The sequence below is a fragment of the Anabrus simplex genome, chromosome 1 (genome assembly GCF_040414725.1).
Source record: "Anabrus simplex isolate iqAnaSimp1 chromosome 1, ASM4041472v1, whole genome shotgun sequence".
NCBI classification, from domain to species: Eukaryota; Metazoa; Arthropoda; class Insecta; order Orthoptera; family Tettigoniidae; genus Anabrus; species Anabrus simplex.
This window is the reverse complement of record NC_090265.1, coordinates 688,962,352-688,986,146: the sequence shown is the minus strand read 5'-3', so window position 1 is coordinate 688,986,146 and position 23,795 is coordinate 688,962,352. Positions and strand designations below refer to the sequence as shown.

At 37.0% G+C, this 23,795-nt stretch overlaps 1 protein-coding gene across 3 annotated transcripts in view; it reads right to left on the bottom strand.

Moving 5' to 3' along the window:
- Positions 1-23,795, bottom strand: part of LOC137496954 (hyaluronan-mediated motility receptor-like) — an 83,641-nt gene that overhangs the window by 36,580 nt on the left and 23,266 nt on the right. Inside the window, exons 2-3 of one of the 3 annotated variants that reach the window (XR_011017544.1) lie at positions 17,110-17,273; positions 2,412-2,939 (exon numbers count right to left, since the gene is read on the bottom strand). Coding sequence is in view for 2 of the 3 variants with exons in the window: in XM_068225142.1 (XP_068081243.1) it covers positions 2,811-2,939; positions 17,110-17,273 (293 nt within the window). In the remaining variant the exon portion in view is untranslated. Of the gene's footprint in view, positions 1-756; positions 2,940-17,109; positions 17,274-23,795 lie in introns of those variants that run through there. The other 2 variants (XM_068225141.1, XM_068225142.1) reach the window with 2 other exon arrangements.

The following is a 23,795-nucleotide window of genomic DNA, read 5'->3' as shown; positions in this document are numbered from 1 at the left end:
TTGCTGTGTTCCGAGCGTTATTGGCCCGCTAGTGACTTTACACATTATTACTAGTTTCTTTCGTGCTAATATTTAGTAATATATCAGGATGAAGTTGATAGTCATTCTTTGTGTTTAGGATTTAGTTAACCATTTTAATTTACGTTTACATAACCTTTGTTAAAGTTCCATGTGGAGTAACGATGGATGAGCCCTAGTACTCTCGAAAATGTGATGAGGTTCATGGCCGCTACTTCTTTAATGTCATCCCACAGCATATTAAGGACTCTTGTGGCACATATTGAGTAGATAATATCGCACTGCAATCAGGAAGGCTAGTTTTAAGGATACCTCTGTACCATCGTTCTTTAAATCCAATTGAAAATGTGTGGAGCCAAGTTAAGGTCCATGTGGCTAGGAACAAAAAAAAAATTACTCTTGCAGAAGTAAGAAAACTGCTGATGGAAGGGATAGAAGTAGCGACCCCTCAACGTTATTTAAAGTTAAAAACTTCATGATTGTTCCGTATTGAATAGAGAAATAAGATGTACAATATTATAGGGAAGGATCCACCTTTCAATACTCCGTAGTAAGTTGAACTAAAAAGTAGTTACAACCTGTTTATTGGGACCGGTTTCAACACATTTCAAGTGTCATCATCAGCCAATCAGCGAAGATCTTAAAACAACTAATATATTGAACACAGGCAAAAAATTAACATTGTATCATTTGCAAATGAAGTCCAAGGTAGAGGAGTTGCAGAGTGAAGTTACAAACCTGAAGACTGCAAATGAAGTTAATGATCGTGCAGCAACTTCCAAAATCCAGGATTTGGAAAGAGATGCTCGTATCATTACGGAGAAACTCCTTCGTGCTGAGGAAGAACTACGCCGTACGTGTATGACACGTGATGAGATGAGAGTTTCCAATATGGAGTATAAACTTGCGATTGTTGAACTTCAGGATAAACTTGATACGATAACTGTAGAAAGAAATGCTGCAAAAGAGTCCTTATCGGATATTGTCAAGGACAGAGACTTGCTGAAGGGTCGGAACAAAATGTTGGAGGTTGGTAATCACAATCTTAGCCAGTCTTTGGAGGCTCTGAAACAACGTCTTCTAGAAAGCGAATGTGATGTAGAGAAAATCACTCTGCAGAAAGAGGCACTTGAGAATGAAATAGTACAAATACGTAAGGAATTGAGTGACAAGTGTGAGGAGCTGGAAGATCAGAGGGAAAATCTTGCTAAAGTGGAAGCAGCAAATTTGCGACAGATCGAAGAGGTTAGAAATGACTTGTTGATGAGAGTAGTCATTGAAGCTCAAGTTTAAGGTAGATTGTGAGAAGAACCATCATCTTGAACTTTTGAAGAGAGATTTCCAACAACTGAGTGTGTATACGTCTGTTCTTGAAAGACAGGTTGATGAACAGGAGCAGAAACTGAAGACCTTGGAACAGCTTGAGAAGAATCTTCATGAATCTCAAATACACCTTGGAATGCAGGAAGATGCCTACAATTCTTTGTCGGCAAACTTTAACAAGCAATCCGTGGAACTCCAACACAGTAGAACAGAGCTTTCACTTGCCCAGAACAAGATTGCCACTCAAGAGGAACAAATTCTGGAATTCAAATGCACAATTGAGCAGCTGTCGCAAGATGTTGAGGGTTATTACATGTAATAAATATCATTTTTGGTCCGTATTGATGATATTAGATTGAAATAATAACATTAAGTTATTTATTAGACCACCTAATCAATACAAAATCGTCTTGGATGATTTACATAAATTTGTTTACAAATTTATGTAAATCATCCAAGACGATGAAAATTTTGGAGTTGAATGAAGTGGTTAATAATTTAGAAGAAACCACTGCTGAACAGGAGAAAGAGATTGAAGCATTGAACGAGAAACTGGACCATCAGAGAGACTGTGCCAAGGCTGCAACGCAGCAGATAACCAATCTATCGAGCGAGCTGGAGTGTCACAAGAACTTCTCTCATCAAGCTACAGAACATCTAATGAATTTGACAAACACAAATAGTGAGCAGCAGAAACAGATCCACTGTCTCACTATAGAAATAGAAGAACTTAAGAGCGAATCTCGTGAAATGGAATGTAGATTGCAGGATATTTCTTTCGAGTTAACAACAACACAGCAAAATGCGAGGGAATCTGCTGAACAAATCAAGGCCCTCGAGGGGTTATTAGAATCTAGAGAAAAGCAGCTCCAAGAACTTGCACGTAATTATGAACAAGAATGCAAGGAAAGGCAACGCTACATGGCACGTATTGCTGTCCTTCTCTCTCTTCTCTTCTAGCACTTTGATGGAATTGCTAAGATTGTCCTTTTCACGAGTTATTTCTGCAATCATGCGTTCACATTCAGACTTGCACTCAACTAGCTCCACTTCTGATGATGACAGCTCACCTTGTAATAACAATATCATCTGCTGTTTTTGATTTATCTTCTGTTCAAGATCACCATGAATAGTTAATGCATGTGCCAGCTCCTCTCTGGCATGGTGCAGATCTTCCTGAAAGCCGAAATTACAGTCGTCTAACAGAGAACTGATATCCTTCAGGCTCTCCAAACAGTCTTGGCTGTATTTTTCAAAATCCTCCAAACTTGCCCGATGCTGTGTTTGGACTAACAATAGATTGTCTTGTAACTCTTTCATTTGCATTCCAAGTAACTCATTATTTTGTTCCAATTCCTGTATCACATTTAGTTTGGAAGAGATAGTGCTCTCCAACAACTTACATTGTTCTTTAGTAACATTCAATTCCACAGTCATTTCCTCAATTTGAGTTTTAAGAGGAACAACATCTAAAGAATCTGAACTTGAAAAAAGATCCTTTCCTTGCAATTTTTCTTTATCAGCACCATCCTTCTTGTCAGGATTTTTTTACAACTTGTTTTGCTGGGAACTTTTGTAGTCTTCCGTGGCAACTGCGGCTAAAAATAAAATAAAAAGATCATTAGTGTCACAGTATACTAAACAGTGAATAACTACTGAACAAGGTAAAAGCTAAATTCATTCAATTGAAAAGATAAAGTAACTCAGAATTTACACCAGTGGAATGATGCAAACTATAAAGAAAAAGCAGACTATTAGTCTTATGTAATGGTATTACCCACTGGTAAATGCAACAACTGCAGTTCAAGTCAAGTTCTGAGCACTGAAGGAGCCAGAGTATGGGATGACTAACATCATTCAAAGAGTAAGCAATGATATGCATTTTTTATGACTTTTGTAATTTGGTCGATTAATGCAAGGGGTACATTTTAGAGGACATCACGGTAAGCTCAGATTGGTCCACTGGAACTATGGCTTCCAGCATTTGAAAAAAAAAAAAAAATCAGAAAATTGTGGCATAAAATCAGCAGTAACAGTTTGTTGAATACATCAATATCAAATTGAAACTTCTACACAGTAGCTGAGGCCATATGATGATGATCATCATCATCATCATATTACATAAGGCTACTTATAGTACGCGAACTTTTTCTTGAGCCCTGAACTCCATAGTGCTGAATGGGTAGTTCCCAAGAAAAAGTTCGCGTACTGTATTTGCTGCAAGCACAGAACACCAAAAATGTCTCAATATAAACTAAAATATTAAAAAAAAAGTGTACACCCACAGATAAAGATCCAAAGTAACTTGCCTGAGAATTTATTTACATTTAAAACAGATTAATACAATTTTTTAAATTTCCTCACTAAACAGCTGATAGTTTTATAACAACAAAAAAAAAGGGCAATCACTTTGACTCAGAGGGATTCATGATATTTAAGGGAAAACCAGGAAAAAAAGAGTTATGAAGAATGTTCCTCAATTTGGAACAGGTTTTATTGTAAACAAGAATATGCTAGATTCTATAATTGAGTTTAAATCTCCTAATGAAATACTTTCCACACTAACCTTTAAATCAATGAATACAGTCTACACTATTGTAAATGTACATGCACCTACAAATGAAAAAAATAAAACCCAGAAAGAACAAAGAAAGATTTTGGCAAACATTTTCAAACACCTTAGAACAAATTCCATCAAAAAACACAATAATATTGCTTGGAGATTATAATGCTCAAATCTCCAAAGAACATTGTCATAGATTTATAGTAGGTAAATTCCCTGCTCATCAAAGAACAAATGCTAATGGAGAAAGACTCGCTAGTATATGAAGAAGATAATATAGTCCTAAAATCTACATTCTTTAAAAAACTTCCTAGAAAACAGACTACACAGGTCTCTCCAAATCCAATCTGTGGTGAGAAATAACTTGACCATGTTGCCATAAGTAGACAGTCTGCATGAGAGATACTTAATGTTGGTAAGAGTGCCATTTTGGATTCAGACCACTACCTGTCAACCATTAAGTTCAAAATTAAACCAATAGATGGACACCTAAAACATGGGTACAACTTCAAAAGGACATTTTACAGACAGCAGAAGAAACTATTCTTCTTAAAAAGAAACTAAAACATGCTTGGTGGATTGATAAATGTGATCAATTAATTCTAAAAGGACAACGAGCTTGAAAAATAATATAATGCAAACAAAAATTATTCCTAAAAAAAGCAGCTTCATGGAAGCCAGGAAGCTTGCACCAAAAGGCCTCAAAAAGATCAAAATACAACATATATGAAAGACCAACTAACAGCAATGGAATCAGACTTCAAACAGAACAACTCAAGAGACTTTTACAAAGTATTTAAACAATGTAAGGAAATACACACCACCAAGTTTACATTTCAGAGATACAAAAAAAACAGAAAATTGGTTGTAACATAGAAAATTGTAGGATACTCGCAGGAATACTTCTAAAAGCGATCCACCACAAGAGAAATTTAATTCTGATAATACAACAATACAACCAGACCAACAAAAGAGGATATCAAAGAAATCATAAAGGAACTTAAAAATAATAACGCACCAGCGGAAGATAATAGAGTTGCTGAATTGTGGAAATAGTCTAGTAACAATATGATACAATGTAAACAGAAATCATCCAAGAAATATGAACAGGCACTTTACCAGCAGGATGGTCATCAACATTCATACATCTGCTACACAAAGAAAGAGGAATAAAATCAGACCCTAACTATAGGGGAATTTCCCTTGTACTAATTACATATATGATTTTGTCCGAGGCCCTCTTAAAAAGAGCTGAAGAAATACCAGACCCACAATTAGGAGAGTATTAAGCAGAATTGATAAAGGGAAGGTCATGTTCAGAACAAAAATTATATCTTAAGAACATAATCTATGAGGAAGATCAGGAACTCCAAATTTGTAATCACTTTTGTAGAAATGAAAAAGGCCTATGATTCAGTTGATACAAATACTCTATTTGATATTTTAAAGGAAGTTAGACTTTATAATAAAACAATTGAAATAATTAAAGCACCATTAATAAACACAACATCCAAAGTAAATTTTTTGGTAGCACTCCCAAAACCATTTGAAATAAGATGAGGTATACGACAGGGAGGTAATTTGTCACCTCTACTCTTCAATTGTGCATTAGAGAAGGTAGTTCAAGAATAGAGGAAAGCCATCAATACTAGGAAGAAATCCAACTAAAAATCATTATAGATTGTTTAGCTTTCACAGATGACATGGTGCTAATTACAGACTCTTCAGATAATGCTCAAGAACAAATATGAGAAATACAGAAACAAGCAGCCAGAATAGGATTGCAAATATCATTTGAAAAAAAATAAATAATAAAGTTCATGACAATCCTTAATGCCCCTCAAAATATCACAATTAACAATAACATCTTGGACAGATTGCTTTAAATACCTGGGAGAATGGGTAACTAACAAAAGAAAAGGTAGCTATTGATATAAGAGTAAACAAAATGAAAAGGATGTTTTACATGACAAAAAAGTATATATAATAACCATATCTCTATCCTGGAACTTGAAATTAAGACATCATCAAACAGTGGCCTAGACAGAAATTTTGTAAGCAGCAGAAACTTTTAACATAGAATTAAGAAAATTTGCGTTTCATCAACAACTTAACGTTAACATATGTTAAACTGCAATAGCATCCATGAGGAGGAGGTGTGTAACATTCCCTCCAGTAGAAGAACGTCAGCAAATTATCTGCGACTTCTATGAAATAAGCCATTTTCCTGGTGTTCTATCTTAAAACACATACTGGTCTGAGGAATCTTAACAAATTACATAAAACACATTGATAAACACTTAATGGTATTGATACTGTGGTTCCATAATAATTACAGCATAAAAAATATTGAATAATATAAGTACACCTACTAAAATCACTTTGAAAAATTAAAATGTTCATCTAAAAGTAATTGCATCACATTGTATTTTTAAAATAATCCATGTCTGACACTGAAATGGATCTTTTTGATAAAAAACTTTGACAATATATATCACGCCTGGGGAACAGATTATCAAAACCAAGGCCTCACAGGATTAAATAGTACAATTAAAAGATACAGTATTTGATGAGGTTGAAGTCTTTAATATTTAAAATTAGGATGAAAATACGTAGTCGAATTGGAGATTCCTCAGACCACTGTGTGTTTTAAGATTGAACGAGGCTGATGATGCCCCATAAAAAGTGGGCGAAACATGTACCTTCAAAATTGTGGTAATTTCTATGTGTATCTGACCACACAATAGTGGAGTAAATTGTATTCAATAGGTGGTATTAAAATTACTCCTTGTGTAAACTTTGTGATTAGCTATTTTCCATACGGAATAATGATGAGAATAATGGTTTGTAATCCATTTCACTTCACGCGCCATTTTTAACAACTGTACTCAAACAAAAGAGCATCGGAGCGCGCTGTAAAACAGCACGTTCGTACCACTGCCTCCTTGATTTGCACTAGTTCGCAATGTTGGGAGAGTTAACAGTCGGTTAGTTAATATTTCACAGGAAAAGTTTGATGAAACTCTAGAAACGTAACAAGATGTTGAATTTTTAATTCAGTATTAACTAACTACTTGTTAGTATATATTAAACATGCATTGATGAAACCGGGCCTGGGACCTATAAGAAACAACAAGGCCAAATTTAGACAATGATCAAACAGAGAGCTATGTTTAAAAGTTGAAAAACTGACAACTGTAATGAGGAAAAGAAGACTCCAGTTTTTAGGACACATTTATAGAATGAATAACAACAAACTAACTAAACAAATCTTCAACTTATTGAACAGTTACAAACCCAAGCCAACGTGGTTCACTGAAATTGAAAAGGATATGAAAAACGCTGGAATTAAAACGGATACGATAGAAAATAGAACATGTTTCAGAGAAGTAATACAAAAGGCAGGATTTCAGGAGAGAAAGATTAACAACTGGTAGTAAATGGATTCTTGAGGAAAAGGAACAACATTCTCAGAAAATGAAGGAAGTTTGGAAACAAAGTTAAATGCAAAGAAAAGTAACTGAAGTTAATCATCATACCCTCAAAAGGGTTATTCGAAGAAGCAGAAACAAGGCACAAACCACATATCAGCACTCAGATCTTATTGTTCACGTATATCATAGGAAAACAGTTCTATGTATATGTCACTTGTAGAAAATATTTTTTTAAATTATTCTAGAGAGGCCTACATTGTTGAATAAATTTTAATGTTGATTATTCAAATTATTCTTCCAAGGAGAGCTAGTGTATTTTATTTTCTTTAACAGCATCACTATGTCTAAACGTGAAGAATAATTTTTTTGAACAAGTATTAAATTTAAAGCACATAATGCACAATTAATTCATTAAACGGCTAATTTCATCTTTAATTATTGATTAAATTTCAAGCCATCCATAAGGGTAACTTCAACACCTTTTATGGTTGTTGATCATTTTGACTGAATTAATTTTAAATTTTAATTAAATAACATTTAATCTTTTCCAGATTTGGTATCAGAATACAGTATTATGAATCCACTACAAGCATTTCCAGACAAAAATGGTCATTGTAAACTTAAAAGCAGAACCGTTAAATGTAATTGAGAATTTGTTAGAATGGATAGGGCAATATATTTAGAACATCCCCTTTGTATGCTATTATTTGTGTAATAATCAAAAATTTAAATTTAATGTAGCGATCATGAACATATTGCTATTAATGCTTCCACGGCCCGTACTTTTAGACATGATATTGTATAGGCTTTTGGGCTTCTGCCGTATCAAGAAAATATGGTGAAATTCTTACCATTTCACAGAAAACTGTGCTCTGCATCCTCAGAAGAATTCTCAACTGTCCACGAGAAAGGAAAGGCTTCTTAAACAATGACACTTTTGAATTTGAACGTTATAATGGAAGTAGAAGTGGAAATGGTACGTTCATTCACCACCACGTGGCCCTCCAGGACGTGGCACAAGGCTAGCGTTCGAAGCAGAAGCTGACTGAACTATCGCAATCAGACTAAGCGGTTCACATAACGTGTTTGCGTAACATATGACAGGTGTAAGACATAGACATAAGCCTGGAATGAAACATCTGGCGACGAGGAACGTACGAATTTGGAAAAAACACCGAGACGAAATAACAATAGTGAGGGGCAGGGAAGGGAACTACCTACGTAAATTCTTAATGGCTGGCAACCAAGTATTAATTGATAGCCAGTGTCCCTGTTGAAATTGTTAGGATTTCTACGTATTTTCACAGCTTCACATATAATCCTGAACCTGTATAGTGTCTAGTGTGGGTAAGAGCTCGAGCATCTTGGAATATGACATGACCCCGACTATTGAGCGTGCTCAGCTATTGCCGATTTGTCAGGTTGGTTGAGACGAATATTACGTTCGTGTTCTTTGATACGGGTACCAATGGACCGGCATGTTCGGCCGATGTATACTTTGCCACACGTACAGGGAATTTCGTATTCCCCAGGATGTAAAAGTGGGGACAATTTGTCTTTGGTTTTACTCAGTCTGTGAGCAATTTTAGTGGCCGTGCCAAACACGGTTTTTATATTGTGTTTTCGGAAGACCTTGGCAATTAGATCTGTGGTGTTGTGGATATAAGGCAAGTAGGCAGTTCCCTTCACTTCTTCCTTTTGTGAGATTTGCTTGGTCGTTTCTCTGGGATGCAGGGCTCTATGAATTTGCAGATCGCTGTAACCATTACCCTTAAACGCGACTTTGAGCATGTCCATCTCCATCTGGATATGTGATGGCTCACAAATTCGTCTTGCCCTCCTGGCGAGTATATCCCACTCTGACGAGTCTAGTGTCAGACCTAAGACGAAACGCTGGTTAATCGAGCAAACGCCTGAAATGCCTTGCATCTGATATGTATTTGACATTTTTGACATGCTCTATTGCTGAAAAATATCTAATACCCTCCATGGGAATTTTCCACTCTTGGTGAGTGTCGTGAGAATGTCTTGTTTTTGTGCTGGATTGTGGTGAGAATCTGCATGAAGATAGCGATTTGTGTGGGTAGGCTTACGATACACGGTACGACTTAAGGAAGCGTCCGGTTTCTTTCTTACTAAAACATCCAAGAAAGGTAGGCATCCGTCCGACTCCATCTCCATAGTGAATTTTATTGACGGATGTTGCTGATTTAGGTGGTCTAGAAATTGGAGTTTCTCAGGACCTTCTGTCCAGATCACAAATACATCATCAACATACCTCCACCATATCATAAGTAGTTCCCCTCCCTATTGTTATTTCATCTGTGTTTTTTCCACATTCGTACGTTCCTCGTCGCCATATGTTTCATTCCAGGCTTATGTCTATGTCTTACACCTGTCATATGTTATGCAAACACGTTATGTGAACCGCTTAGTCTGATTGTGATAGTTCGGTCAGCTTCCACTTCGAATGCTAGCGTTGTGCCACGTCCTGGGGGGCGACCTGGTGGTGAATGAACGTACCATATCCACTTCTATTATAACGTTCCAAATTCAGAAGTGTCATTGTTTAAGAAGCCTTTCTAGTGGACAATCTAGAATTCTTCTGAGGACGCAGAGCACAGTTTTCTGCGAAACGTTAAGAATTTCACATTTTCTTGACACGGCACAAGCCCAAAAGCCTATACAAAGATCATGAACATATTTTGCTAGGATGACAAATATTGAATAAAATTATGTCATTTATTTTAATATGCCCTTTATTTATCAATATCCGGTGTAGATTTCCTTGGATCAACAAGATTTTTATCGAGTACAGTGGAACCTCGATTATCCGTTCCCGGAAACCACGTCTTCCTGCTATACGCGTACATATTACGTGGTCCCGCGAGCATCGTAATTAAATCACGCTGTAAAAATCCTGGATTATCCGTTCCTCGAAGAAACGATTTCCCTGATCAACCGTCCAGAAGTTTCAGTCCCATCAACGCTAATCAATCACTCATTTTTTAATAAACCGTATCTCACGAAAGGATGGCTATGGCATACTTATGGATCTTTGAGTTTACGCCCCGTCATTGCGATAATTAGAGCAAGTACTGTATTGGAAAAGCGATCGGCAGTGAACTTGCATAAGGGACCACCTTAGCATTGCATTCGGTCTTGTTGAGAGAATCTCGGAAATCATAAAGCAGAGAGTGGCCACAACAACTGTAAGGAGACAGAGCGCATTTTGACAGCTCTGCTTGAAGACGGAACAAGTTTCGTCAAATGTTCACACTTATAAAACTTCCACATTATGTTTATATTTTTACATTTTTTCAATCGTACCGCCGAACAGGTTTTCGGCACTTTCCTCATGGCACTGCAGAGTAACTGGGCTTTCAGGCAGGAAACGAATCTGCTCCTTCTTAACACAAATTTAGTATTTTAATATTATCATACACGATTATATTAGCGAGACTAGAACAGATGCTGCACCTTACATTAAAAAAGAAAGCCATGGAGATCTTGGCATTGCCTATTACTGTTTTGGTCCCAATGTAAGACTGGGAATTTTACGTTTTCAATTTAAAATGCCAAAGACCGCAGTCGTTTTATGTGCACACGTTACATTTAAATGGTTTTTATCACCTCCAACTCGTACTGACATGTGCAGCGAGCGCGCTTTCTAGATTACCTCAAGGTCACGAATAACCGTAATTTCTGAAGTTTTGATGATATAATTTTTTTTTTTTCTTTCCACCATGATTGGATCAGTGACAGGCAGAATTGAATATAATGCATTCGAGAATCGATACTTACATTTGAAACTATGTTTTCGAGTTCAACATAAACTTTAAAAGTCGATGTAGGCCTAATTTACGCGTTACAATATTTCCAGAAACTGACTACGAACACTATACCGGAGACCAAATTACAATGAGAGATTAAGAAAAAAAGGGATTTCGCCATCATGTTGGGCACTTTTGAATCTAATGTGCTTTATTATATTACATATGAGAATTAAAAACTACTTTTGGTCGATTGTCGTTTGGCTTGGCGTTAGATTTTTCAAAGAGTCTGGCTAATCAAAGTTGCTAAACTGAAAGAAGTTTTCACGGGAAACTGACGAAGATTCCCCTGTAAAATTGAATATAAAGTATGGAGATTTTGAAACCGCGTACCGGTAATTAATGTGGTTTCACGGTCTAACATGCCTGCCTCTCATCCGGATGGCCCGGGTTTGATTCCGACCAGGTCAGGCAATCTTACCTGGATATAAGGGCTGGTTCCAGGTCCACTCAGCTACGTGATTACCTTTAATTGAGGAGCTATCTAATGGTGAGATGGCGACCCCGATCTAGAGAGCCAGGAATGTTGGCCGAGAGGATTCGTCACACTGACCATGCGTCACCTCGTAAACTGCAGGCCTTCGGGCTGAGCAGAGATTGCTTGGCATGCAAAGTCCCAATGGGGATGTAGTTTGGTTTACAAGTTTTTGTAAGATTATAATTATATCAAGATTAGCAGACACCAGGATATTGAAACAACTATTCGATTACTTTTTGAAGAATAAAATCAATAATAATTGGTTCAAAGAAGTTCAGGACGATTTGGGAGAGTTGGGTATAACTCGGCAACAAATCAAAGACAGAAAAGAGAAGAGGATTTTGAAGAACAAAAGCATAAGTCTAAAACTAAAAGCAGTTGAACGGAAACAATATACTATATCGGACACACAAAGGGCTTCCAGGTCGGAGAGGATGAAAAAGTTCTGGGAGAAGAAGAAGAAGAAATTAACTCAAATGTATTGATTTCAGTGCTCCAATGTGGGCGTAAAATATGTAAATAATAAATAAATATACACATTTCATTTTTGTGATGTATAACCAAATTGTTGATGGTTTTCATTAATTCCTGCATTTTCCGTTTTCCCATATTGTACGTTTTATTTCCAATGTCCCTCGAAAAACGGAGAATCGAGGTTCCACTGTAGTATCAATTACAAGCCCATGTAGATAAAGATACTACTATTCGCAGATGATGTGATCTGGGGAAAGAACAGCAAAGAGGTGCAACTACAACTAGATGTACTGAACCATTCTGTTCATGGTCAAAGAACGATAATACGCTGATAATTATGATATGCAGACGAGACCACAAAGAAAGGACATTAGATTGTATTTTATGGTTCAATAGTACCTAACATGGGGCGTTTTTCAAGAGAGCTTAACGTCAGAAGCGAGATGAAGTTCCCAGCATGAATATTAAAATTTATGAACCCAAGCGAACCACTTAGCTTATAATGTGGGACACTAGCAACTTCATGAGAAACCGCGGGGAAGCTTACCTTGGAGGGAAACTTATTCGATATTTCCGCCCACAAGAGGAATAGAGATATTTGGATATTAGAGTTGGAATAAGCATATTTTTCTGCGAATTTTGATATGCCACATGATAGTAGTTGTAACCTCAACGAATTAATGAATAATTATCTCAAGTACCATGAGAGAATTTTCATCTCCGTGCGCAGGCTTTCGAGTGGTCACACATGATGATCCCGCAAGCGTGGGTAATACTCATTCATATATACAGCCCGCGAGAATGCTAGCCTCATTCACTGTACGTATCGCTGACAGGGAGGTTTCGTCTCACGGCACCTCAACGAAGAGAAGATAGCCTTTGTCTCCACGTATCACAGTTAAAAACTGCATTGTCTTAGTGACATGTAAGTAACAACCATTTGAGATGTAAATAGAAACTTTGTACAGCAAAATGAATGAATACATTTTCTTTGGAAACATTTCTTTGCTAGTAATTATTCCAAGTGAAGTTGTATAGAACAATCTGATGCTAATGTGTTCTCAGTGTTACAAGCAAGTGTAGGCTCGGAAAGACAGTGTTACTTCAATTCTCTCAAATTAATTGTGGTCGAGTTTAAGTTCCATTTCTGGTGATGATTGTGTGACCATTTCATAACGATAAAACTAATGGAGAGTCAAGATATTTAAGGGATTAAGTCTGTAGGCAAGAGGGGAACCTAGGCATCAGAATAAGAACACAGTATAATATGGTTTTTCCTTGCAGTTTCATTGACATCACAAGTGTACCTGTACTGCCAATTCATCATGATGAGGCAGTAGTATGAGCGGAACGACTGAGCATCCTTCACTGCAGACAGGCACGAGCGAGGACCGATAGCAGCGTGTTTACCATCTTGTCAACGCACCGTCCACAACGAGGAGGCGGCAATCTAGTCACCAGAACGAGTTTGAGCTGAACATCGAAGAGGATCATGATGTCACCAGTCATGAACCTCCGCCTGCCGTCACTCAACAACATTAGCATGGCGTGCTAAACAATCAGGTCCGCAGGGGAACTGATCAGATGATAATTTCTCAGCATGAAGCAGAGATAAGCTAATGTCAGGATTTTAATAATGTAACTAAGGCGTTCTGCCTGTATGTAAATAATGAACGAGTCCTCGGGCACTTGTACATAGGTTTATGCCCCAGGACTCACGCGTGTAAGATAGTTTCATTTTTGCATGCTGTTTCACATTTTATTTTTATTGGTGTCATAACTGGTTGTACATAATGTCTTCAGTTAATGGAAATAAGCTCGTATAATTTCATATAACAAAGTTACGCAGTATCAGAATTTTATAGGTGGAACAAGATATTTAGGGATTAGCTAGATGCGCGAGGCATGTGTAGATAGTGTTCACTGTCAGACGGAATATTATAAGATCTTCTATATTTACCGGTACTTTAATGCACTTGGAATCGGTACAAAATCGAGTTGGTCATGAATTTAAGCAGAAATAAGTAAGAAATGCTAGTTTTACATCGCACCGACACAGATAGGTCTTACGGCGACGATGGGACAGGAAAGGGCTAGGAGAGGGAAGGAAGCGGCCGTGGCCTTAATTAAGGTACAGCCCCAGCATTTGCCTGGTGTGAAAATGGGAAACCACGGAAAACCATTTTCAGGGCTGCCGACAGTGGGGTTCGAACCTACTATCTCCCGAATACTGGATACGGGCCGCACTTAAGCGACTGCAGCTATCGAGCTCGGTTACAGTAAGAAATGAGATATATGTTTGATAAGCCCAGAAACAATGGATAAAGCCCTTAATAGCCCAATGAATGCAGGCATAAGCTGCGATATGATAGTCATGTGTGCTGGTAAAGTGCACAAGTGAGTATCTGGATAATGCTCCAGTTGAATTTGAGTTATGAGCAGATTGGAGTGCTGAGTTTCGCACTGTATAGAGTGAGTAGACATGTGCTAATTACATGTGAGTTATATTAATAAGAGGGCATAGTAATTTGTAATTCTAATTGGCTAAAGTTGAGGTAAGATTGTTCACCAGTTGTTTGTTTACCAGCTGTCAGCCAGTTGTAATTTACGGCTGTCTCATCATGGCCTCTGTTCGTGCAGATCCCTTGTTGTGTTAAAAGGAGAAGTAAAACGTTCTGACGTCACTGCAGGGGAAGTTTCTCCAAGTTTGTGGAAACAATACTATGTCAAAAGGAAGGGATCGTTGACCTATTTCTTAATGCTGTGTGGAAAGTAAAATTTATACACAACTGCCTGTATCATTAGTATGTGTATGTGGAGATTCATGATATGTCTGCGCAGTGTAAATAATGCGTTTCCTATTGTATTATAATTAGGGTTGTTGCAGGACTTTCTGTAGTCTTGAGGTCAATTTCCATATGGTAGATTTTGTAATTGCATGTTTTAGTTTTAAGGGCATGTGCTAACCCTAAGTCCTGTGGCATAAATTCACTAGGGATAAAATTTTATGTTATTTGTGTATGCAATTTAACTATCCAGAAATTCATTATTTGATTTTACTTCTTTTTTTTTTTGAAGGTTAGCCTAACTCTGGTTGCTGCGGCATCGAACGGCTGTGATGCTAGGGTTTTCCCACAACATGCTAAGAACGTCGATTGAAGATTAATTTTTTAAAAAATTCATTAATAAATGGAAGAATTAACATTTGTGTAAAATTTTGCAGATTAATTTATATAGGCTACAAGATATTTGACTCATTTTGGAATAAATCATGTTATTTAAGCGAATATGCAGCTTCCGATTTCCTTATTTTAGCTTGAGTTAGTCTATAACCTGAATGTTCTATTCCTCTTCATTTTTTTTATTGGTTACCCTGACCCATTTTCACCCACTTTCCCTATCTACGACTATGCTACACCGTGCTGAAGGTGCTGACAGCTTTAAATACCTAGGAAGTAAATTAATGGAAAATGCTAGAGTGGACATGGAAATTAGCAGGAGGGTACAGCAGGGTAATGCATTCTACCAAAGTGTAAGAAAACTTGTTTGGAGCAAAGAAGTACCAAGGAAATGTAAAGAGATAATGTACTATGTACTCAGACTGACTTATGCAACTGAGACTTGGACTTTGACTAGCAGGTAAGAGAGTAGAATTCAAGCCAGTGAGATGAAATTCCTAAGTATGACAGGAAAGACAAGGAAAGAAATGAAGACGTTAGGAAGTTGGTATAGGAAAGCTAAATGAGAGAGTTGAAAAGAATAAACTAAGGTGGTTTGGACATTTAAAGATGATGGAGGAGAATAGAATTCCAAGACAGATGCTGGAGGCAAAGTGCAAGGGCAAGAGAGCAAGACCTAGAACAAGGTGGATTGAATCAGTGAAGAGCGGCATAAAAGATGAAATTTAGACTGGGGCAAGATTATGGAAGAGGAATGGTAGAAGGAAAGAGGAAGATTGAGAAGTGCCATAAATATCCCAACCCGGCAGGAGCTGGATAAGGAGAAATGATGATATCAATTTCTTACCGAGCACCCTTGAGGTGTCTCACTATTCTATCGCCATTGCTTAGCCTTAACAGGCACAGTATGTATGTAGAAATATGGAATTGATTACCAAGTTTTAGAATTTTTTAATTTTGGATTTTGACCGTGTTCCAGAAATGATTTTTTCCAAGGTATAGAACTTGGGCGTTTTAAACATCGATATATATATATGTATATATATATATATGTCTTATGACATGGTAACTTGCAGAAATACAGTGGACTTCATCACATAACTGAGAAATGCACTACAATTTATGATTATCATTTACATGAAGAAACTATTTCCTTCAAATGATTTTGATCTCAATGTGACATTTTTACAGTTTGTTTTTAGGGACAGCTCATACAGCAGTGCTGCAGTTTCAGCTTATTGAAGGGAGAGTGTGTTCAGAATACTGTAGTTAACAAGCGCGCAGTGTTCCAATATTAGACCTCTGTATATGTGACTTAATTCACACACCTTTAGAGCCTTCCAAGTTTTTAAGATTCAAAATGTTCAATGATCCTACAACTACTGTGGCCATACCATTATTTACAAAGAAGGAACAAAACAGGATTGGAATGAATAAAAAGGGACAATTTGGCATACCGCTAAGAGTTTCATGGATTGACAGTCAGAAAAGAGATGATCCCATTTAAAAAAAGTTACGGTCACCTCTGCAAGTCACAATGGCAAGTGTGCAGTGATGTCCTGACGTTTTCATTCATCATCCTATCCAGTTTCATCACAATTAATGGCTTCAAAACACCATGTTCTATCTAAAACTGCAGCAAGAAGTTAAGTTCGTAAGTACCGGTATGTAAATAAATTTTACGCCAGAATGACTCACCATAACATTTACACTGTTAACTGAGCATTCGACGAAGGGTCACTGCAATCAGTCTGGTCGAATCCAAACAATTCTCCAGTATAAATTTCTCAAATACCCAAATACTTACTGTGCGAAATACTGGCAAGCAGTTCATACTTGAAGCTTTAGAAACAGCAGCAGCTGGAGACTCTCCATCAGTCTTATCGGTGAATCTTCCACTTTTCTCTATTATGGCACCTTTAACCTTAGATCCAAACTTCGGGTCGTAGCTTCCTGGAGCTGGAGTAGAATCTGTCATATGAAACAATTTTATGAGTAAACCATGCTACACAGACCATAGGACAATAAAAGCTGAAATGTGGCAGACCAAGAAATGCTGAAACCTTGATATAGACAGGGGAGAAAGCAAAAATTCCATTCTCCAGCATCTTCCAAGAGTTTTATAACTTAAAAATATCTAAAAGAATTTCAGTTTTTATTGTAAATCATAAACTTCCCAAAACTGAACTAAAATTCTAGTATGAACTACTAAATTATGACAATAGCAATGTACACCTCTGTAGTTTAACGGTTAGTACTATTAGCTGCCGTCCTCGGGGGGCCTGGGTTCAATTTGTGGTACTGCCAGAAATTTAAGAATGGCAGGTCTGATATGTAATTAAAATGGTAAATGTAGCTCACCTCCATTGGGGTACCTGAAAAGAACTGCACCACCTCAGGGCGAGGACACAAATTTACTTTTTACAATAGCAATAATTAAAAGATTCTCGTATAAAAGGCATTGAAAATAAGGTTATAGATCCAAAAAGCAGTGACCTTGAAGATAGCTTATTTTTTGCGAATGACTTTCCAGTACACTAAATGTTACAGAACTACAATAAAATTAGACAACTTTAAATTCAGTCTTTGATATAGTTTATTACTAGAGCCCGGATTTCCATGCAAATGCACGTTTTAAAATAAGCTAGTTACACTTCTCAAACTTTGCAAATATGTGTTTTATGGCTTAGCAATTCCAAATAACCGTTCTTCCATGCATGCTTGCATGTTTCGGGCTTTTTAGAAGGAAATTTATGCAAAATGCATATTCTGAAGGTTTTGAGTGTAATAGCGAATATTTGAACATTTAATATTGCATAATATGACTTTTCTTTTGACTTCCACGTATATATAATGTTACCTTGCACGATAGCGCCTTTTATGAATGTTTGCAGAGTTTGGGACCATTTTTCCACGTTATACAGTATGTCTATTACTGAGATATGGAGACAATGCATTCCTGGCATCCTATGTTAAAACCAAAATTAGTACATCTTGTACACTTTCTTATTCTGTTGCTTGAGTAGTCACCGACGTCGATATCTGTAATTTTTCGGATTAAGGTGTCCCAGTTATACATTGCTATAAACTGAAACGTAAAATGTAAATGACTCATTGACGGCTCATTTCTTCGTCTAAGACGAACAAAACAAAACTTGTACCGTACTTCGGTGGTGTCGCGGTAACGAGATAGCAGTTTACAAATCTTGGTTTTGCATTGAACCCTCTTCCGTTGTTATCCTGGAATTTCCTACCCGGAACTCTCACTCGACACACGTCTTTGTTATCGCAGCTGCAATCTTTAGCAGTTATTGAAGACATCATCTGCAATAATCGTACGGAGAAGTAGCTGCGGCAGCGAGAGATAAACTGAACAGGATAATCCGTTCAAATCCTGATTGTGAATTCGTCAAACTTATAAAAGACATATTGTGGTGAAAATGCAAAAGAAGTGCAATTTGACCTCACTTTGTCCCAAATGTCTTCATTTAAGTATGCACCTGTCACTTCTAGCGACGTACAAAAGTACTGTATTTTCTGTGCGTAAAAATGGGCTGGCATAAACGGATGAGCTTATATCAAGACAATTTAGAGAAATCAGTTATTGGACATTGTTTGAAAGGGAACTGAATTATGATAGTGCATATTTTCCAGTTTATTGTGCATGTCTTGTCATATGATAGTGCATGAATGCATGCATGCATATTTTGAGATTTGATAGCGCATAGAAATCCGGGCTCTAGTTATTACATATAAAATCTTTCAGGACTCCTTCATAGGCATGCCGAGTGATGTGCTGAATACCTGCTCAGCTGCATACAAAGAATTTTATTAGAGGGTTCCTGTATGTAAATTGATAAATACGGAGTTTGCAAAAATGTTTTCGTGCTTTGCCCTGCATATGGCAGCTGTCTCTCCAACATGGCCAAAACAATATTTTTAGAATGAAAGCTGACATTCACAAATAAATATAACAAAATCTATAAGAACAAGAGACTTTAAACTAAAACCAATTTTCAGCATAACACGCAGCTGACATTCTTAAGTCCCCGAAATGCAAGATACTGTTTTTACACATAATTTGAAAGTCATGTGCCAATCCCGTACATAGAAAATTTTTCAATCGAAAATTATCAATTAACTACTTCCTTGCATAATAATGACCCCTCATTTCTTATTGTTGACACAAATTGTTTGTCAGACCATAAAATCTTCATGCCACAACTATCATGGTCATGAGGCAGCAATATTAAGATGGTAACAAGACTACTAGCAGAGATATAGCCACCGTGTCCTGAACTTGGAAGAAGAGTACTGGCAGAGGGATGTCTAAGATGTCATTTAAATCATCAGCAATGACGATAACAGTACTATTCTGGCAAATCATCATCCTCTGATGAAACAGATTCTGAGTTAAGCTTCACCCATGTAGGGTAATATGAGAAGTTTCAACATCAAGCTGTGGACATTATCTGGACTGGAAGCCACATCCTTGCACAACTCTCCAGAATTACCCTTCCTTGAATGACACGAGCAGCAGAACAAGAAATTAGGGGTGGTAATTCCTGAAACCAGACATGTGCAAAGTGATCTGCTAGACAATTTGCAATCGAGGATCAAGAAACAAGAAAAGAAAGTTGAGAGAAAGGGAGTTCTCCCAAGGTACTCCCTCACCCTTAGTACAAAATAGGAAACATGCCCTCCACTCAGAGGTGATGTGCCAGTGTCAGGAGGTCTCCTCGTTGGAAGAGAACAGAGATTGGCAGTATGCAAGGAGGCCTACTATTATAATCAGAACTCCCAATCTCAATAGTGACTGGCATTAGTAAAAGGGGCCGATCATTATGATAACAAAACTCAATTTTGAATGGCAGCAGGGAAGGAACCTACCATTATAATGAAAACTCCCCATGCAATTGTAATGACAGTATGCAAGTGAGCCTGCTGTTAAAGTAGAAACTCCTGAGAAAAGCAATAGGAAACTTGGCCTGCCATTATCATCAAAACTTCCTAACGCACACCTTACATGGGAAACAATGTATGGGGCCATATGTTTCTCTGATTAAGATGAGACATGAAATTTAATAAAATCTTAGTCAATAAAAGACTATTTCTCTCCATTTCAGCTGTACCTTGTGATCTTATGACTCAGCTGCTTTTTGAACCAGGCATTCTTGATTATTAGGTTGTTTTGTATGCAGAAGTCAACAAAACATTACCCTAGTTCCTCTTTCCATATCCATGGGAACCAATCACTGCTTCATACCCTGTCCTTACAGTTCCCACCTGAGCATTTAGATCTCCCACAATGGGAGTATCATCTTGTTCGACAGAGTCCTCTACGTCTTAAAGAAAATCATCTTTCTCTTCTCGACTTACACCCAGTCTGTGGAGCAAAACATGAAAAATGGTCCAGGTGTTTTTGTTGATTTTCTGATTTAGCTTGAAATTAGTTTATAATGTTCTATATCAGCCACAGCATCGATGTTCTTTCTGATATGAATGTCACACCATACCTTGTTTCCTCATTTTCATGCCCAAAGAGATTGTACCCTTTCTGCAGCAATTTATTTCCTTTCCCTTCTGTTTCACTCAGTGCGAGAAACTCTACCTTATTTCCATGAGATCTACAAGCTCCTCACATTTAGCAGTTAGAGCTCATCATAATCAATGTCCCACTCCACTCGCCCGGGTGTGTTTAATAAGCCTCCTCACTCCTTTCTGTCCTTCCACGTTTCCTGCTCCATTACTTCCGCCACATCCAATCCAGCTTCTCTAATGTTCTTCCAAATCTGATCCATCCACCTTCTTCTGTCTTTCAACTGGTCTCTTTCCCTTCTTGCTACCCGTTCCTTTCCCATTCTTTTTACATGTCCGAACCAACTCAGTCTTGCTTTCTGTATGTTCTGGACTAACGGTTCTATATTTAGGTCTTCTCTGATTTTAATCTTTTGAATTCTGTCTTTTTAACCAATGTTCTTAAAAATTTCATTTCCACTGCTTGGATCTAACTATCTTGTCTCTTATTAGCTACCCGAGTTTCTAGTCTGTATGTTACAACCGGTATGAAATACTGTTTATATAATGTTAATTTTGTTCTCTTGGGTACTTCGTCATCCTAATAAAATGTTGTATCTTTACTTTTTGCCGGTTTATGGAATGAGTTATCTGCAGATGCGTAGTTATTAGCGACTTAACCTAGTGATACATTTAAAAGGAGTTTCCGGAACAACAGTTATCGGCTTCTTCACAGTTATCTCCGCAACGACTGGTAACTGCAGCTAGTGCCGTAGTTACCTTTATGTCAGAACCGATTCCAACAAATACCACTATGAGGCGTCACACCATACCGTTTCGTACAAGGTCTTATATTAGTTTCGTAAATATTAGAAAGTGGTAATGAACTGATTATAATATATTTACAGTCATTCATTGTAGTCTTGACGTGCTTGGGTGTGTTGGACTCTAGTACGTTTACTTCCATATCACTGATTCAACGTGTATTGTGTCATCTGCCCCAGCTGTTTAGGTTATTAATCTTCTCTGAGCATGACGCCTCTACTGTAGATATATCTTCCAATACAGGAAATGAATCGTCAAATAAAACAGAACTCTAGTCTAACGGATTTTCATCAGGCTCTAATTGATCCTTCGTCAGGCTTTGAATCCTGAGTCCCACCAACAGTTAGTGTACACAATCTGAAATTATGGAGCATTTACTATTAATATTTACATTTGTACTAAATAATAAATATCTTGGGTACCGGTATGCATTTAATATAAACCTACTGAATAATAAATATCGATTTTTCATTGCTTTTTAAAATGCTATTATATCCTTTAACCGGTGACGTTAGGTCTCAGACTCCCAATAAACATAAAACATCTGGACTTCTTTAATTAAAAATCTTGCAGGGAGCTGTAGTTTGTTACCTTTTTATCTGTTTCAATACACTTCACACCCCAAGTCAGGGTTAGCTCACTACTTTCGATTGAAATATCAAGTGGACTTCACGTCAGCAGTTACGAAAGTATTTTTGTCAATGCATGTTGCGTGGTCAGTTTAAAAAATCTGCAGCAATTGCATCGAGAATAAATAGATATCGCACCATCAGTGCAGAATTTCAGTGCCAGAATGATAGGTTCCAAAGTGTGCAGAACGTTTTCATTTATGTGATTATTTTCGTTTACGCTTGTTGTGTCCTGGCTCACTGAAAAATGATCTGTTCGGCAATTGCAGTGTATCTTTATTATTTTACTGACGACAACAATCAAAGTGAAATTGAAGACGTCTGCATACTGTGAATAAGAAAGAAGGGGAAATAATGTATACCTAATTTTTGCATCATTAGATCGTACATATTTTCATATTATGAGACATTATTACATGCTAAATCAGACAGATGAATGTACATATTTGCTAACCATTTTTCATTGTAGAAAACTTCTGCTAGCAAAAGTAACTAGATATTACCAAAATAACCCTAAAAACATTTGTGTAGAGACATCTGTTGGAGGATGAGAAATACTAAACATGTTGAGGATGGTTGCCTAGTTGTACTTCCTCTTAAAACCACCACCACCATAATAAACATGACTATTACTGTTTTTTATTACCAGGGCTTATAAATCTGGATTTAAGTTTATGGAAACTCAAAGTTAACAGCACAGTTGAAGTTACACATGTAACTGGCCATTAGTCTTATTAATTTCAGGGTTGATTTCATTACTTCCATTCATAATGCTACCCAGATATGTAAACTGTTGTTCATTCTCTAAATGTTCCCCATTTATGTTCTCTTGGCTTATCTCTTTTCCATAGTGCATGACTACAGTTTTCTTTTTACTAATTACCATTCCACACGTCCAGTCTTCTTTGTACTTTTCTCCCTTTCCCCATATCACATCATCAGCAAATACCAAAGCATTCAATTCATCACTACTGATACTCTGTTTTACACGTTTTATGATTTCATCCATCAATATAATAAACAAAAATGGTGACTGCACTTCCTTGCCTGAAACTTTTTTCTAATTATAAAATGTTTCAGAGTTACCACTTACACACGGCTTTTACTCTCCTCATACAACATTTTTATCTTGTTACTTAATGATTTTGGTACATTCCTTTTCCATAGGCATTCCCATACACGTTTTCTCTTAACTGCATAATAAGCTTTTTCCAAATCCAGAAATAAGATTTCCTTGTTCCTTTCCAGGTATTTTTCCATTATCCTTTGCACTGTAAATATCCAATCTATTGTTGATCTATTCTGTCTAAGGCCACATTGTTAGAGTTACGGTATTTAATGTTTCCATTTTGAATTTTTCTTTTTTGCCCAGGAATTTTCTTCTTTGAATAATTCCATTTAACTTCGGACCTATTACTGTCATCCTTAACAGAATTATACACAAGAGGTTTATGTCTGTTTTTGTTTAAATCCAAGACTCGTTTTACTGTCTAAAGCGATTTGCATACCTGCCAACTTTACA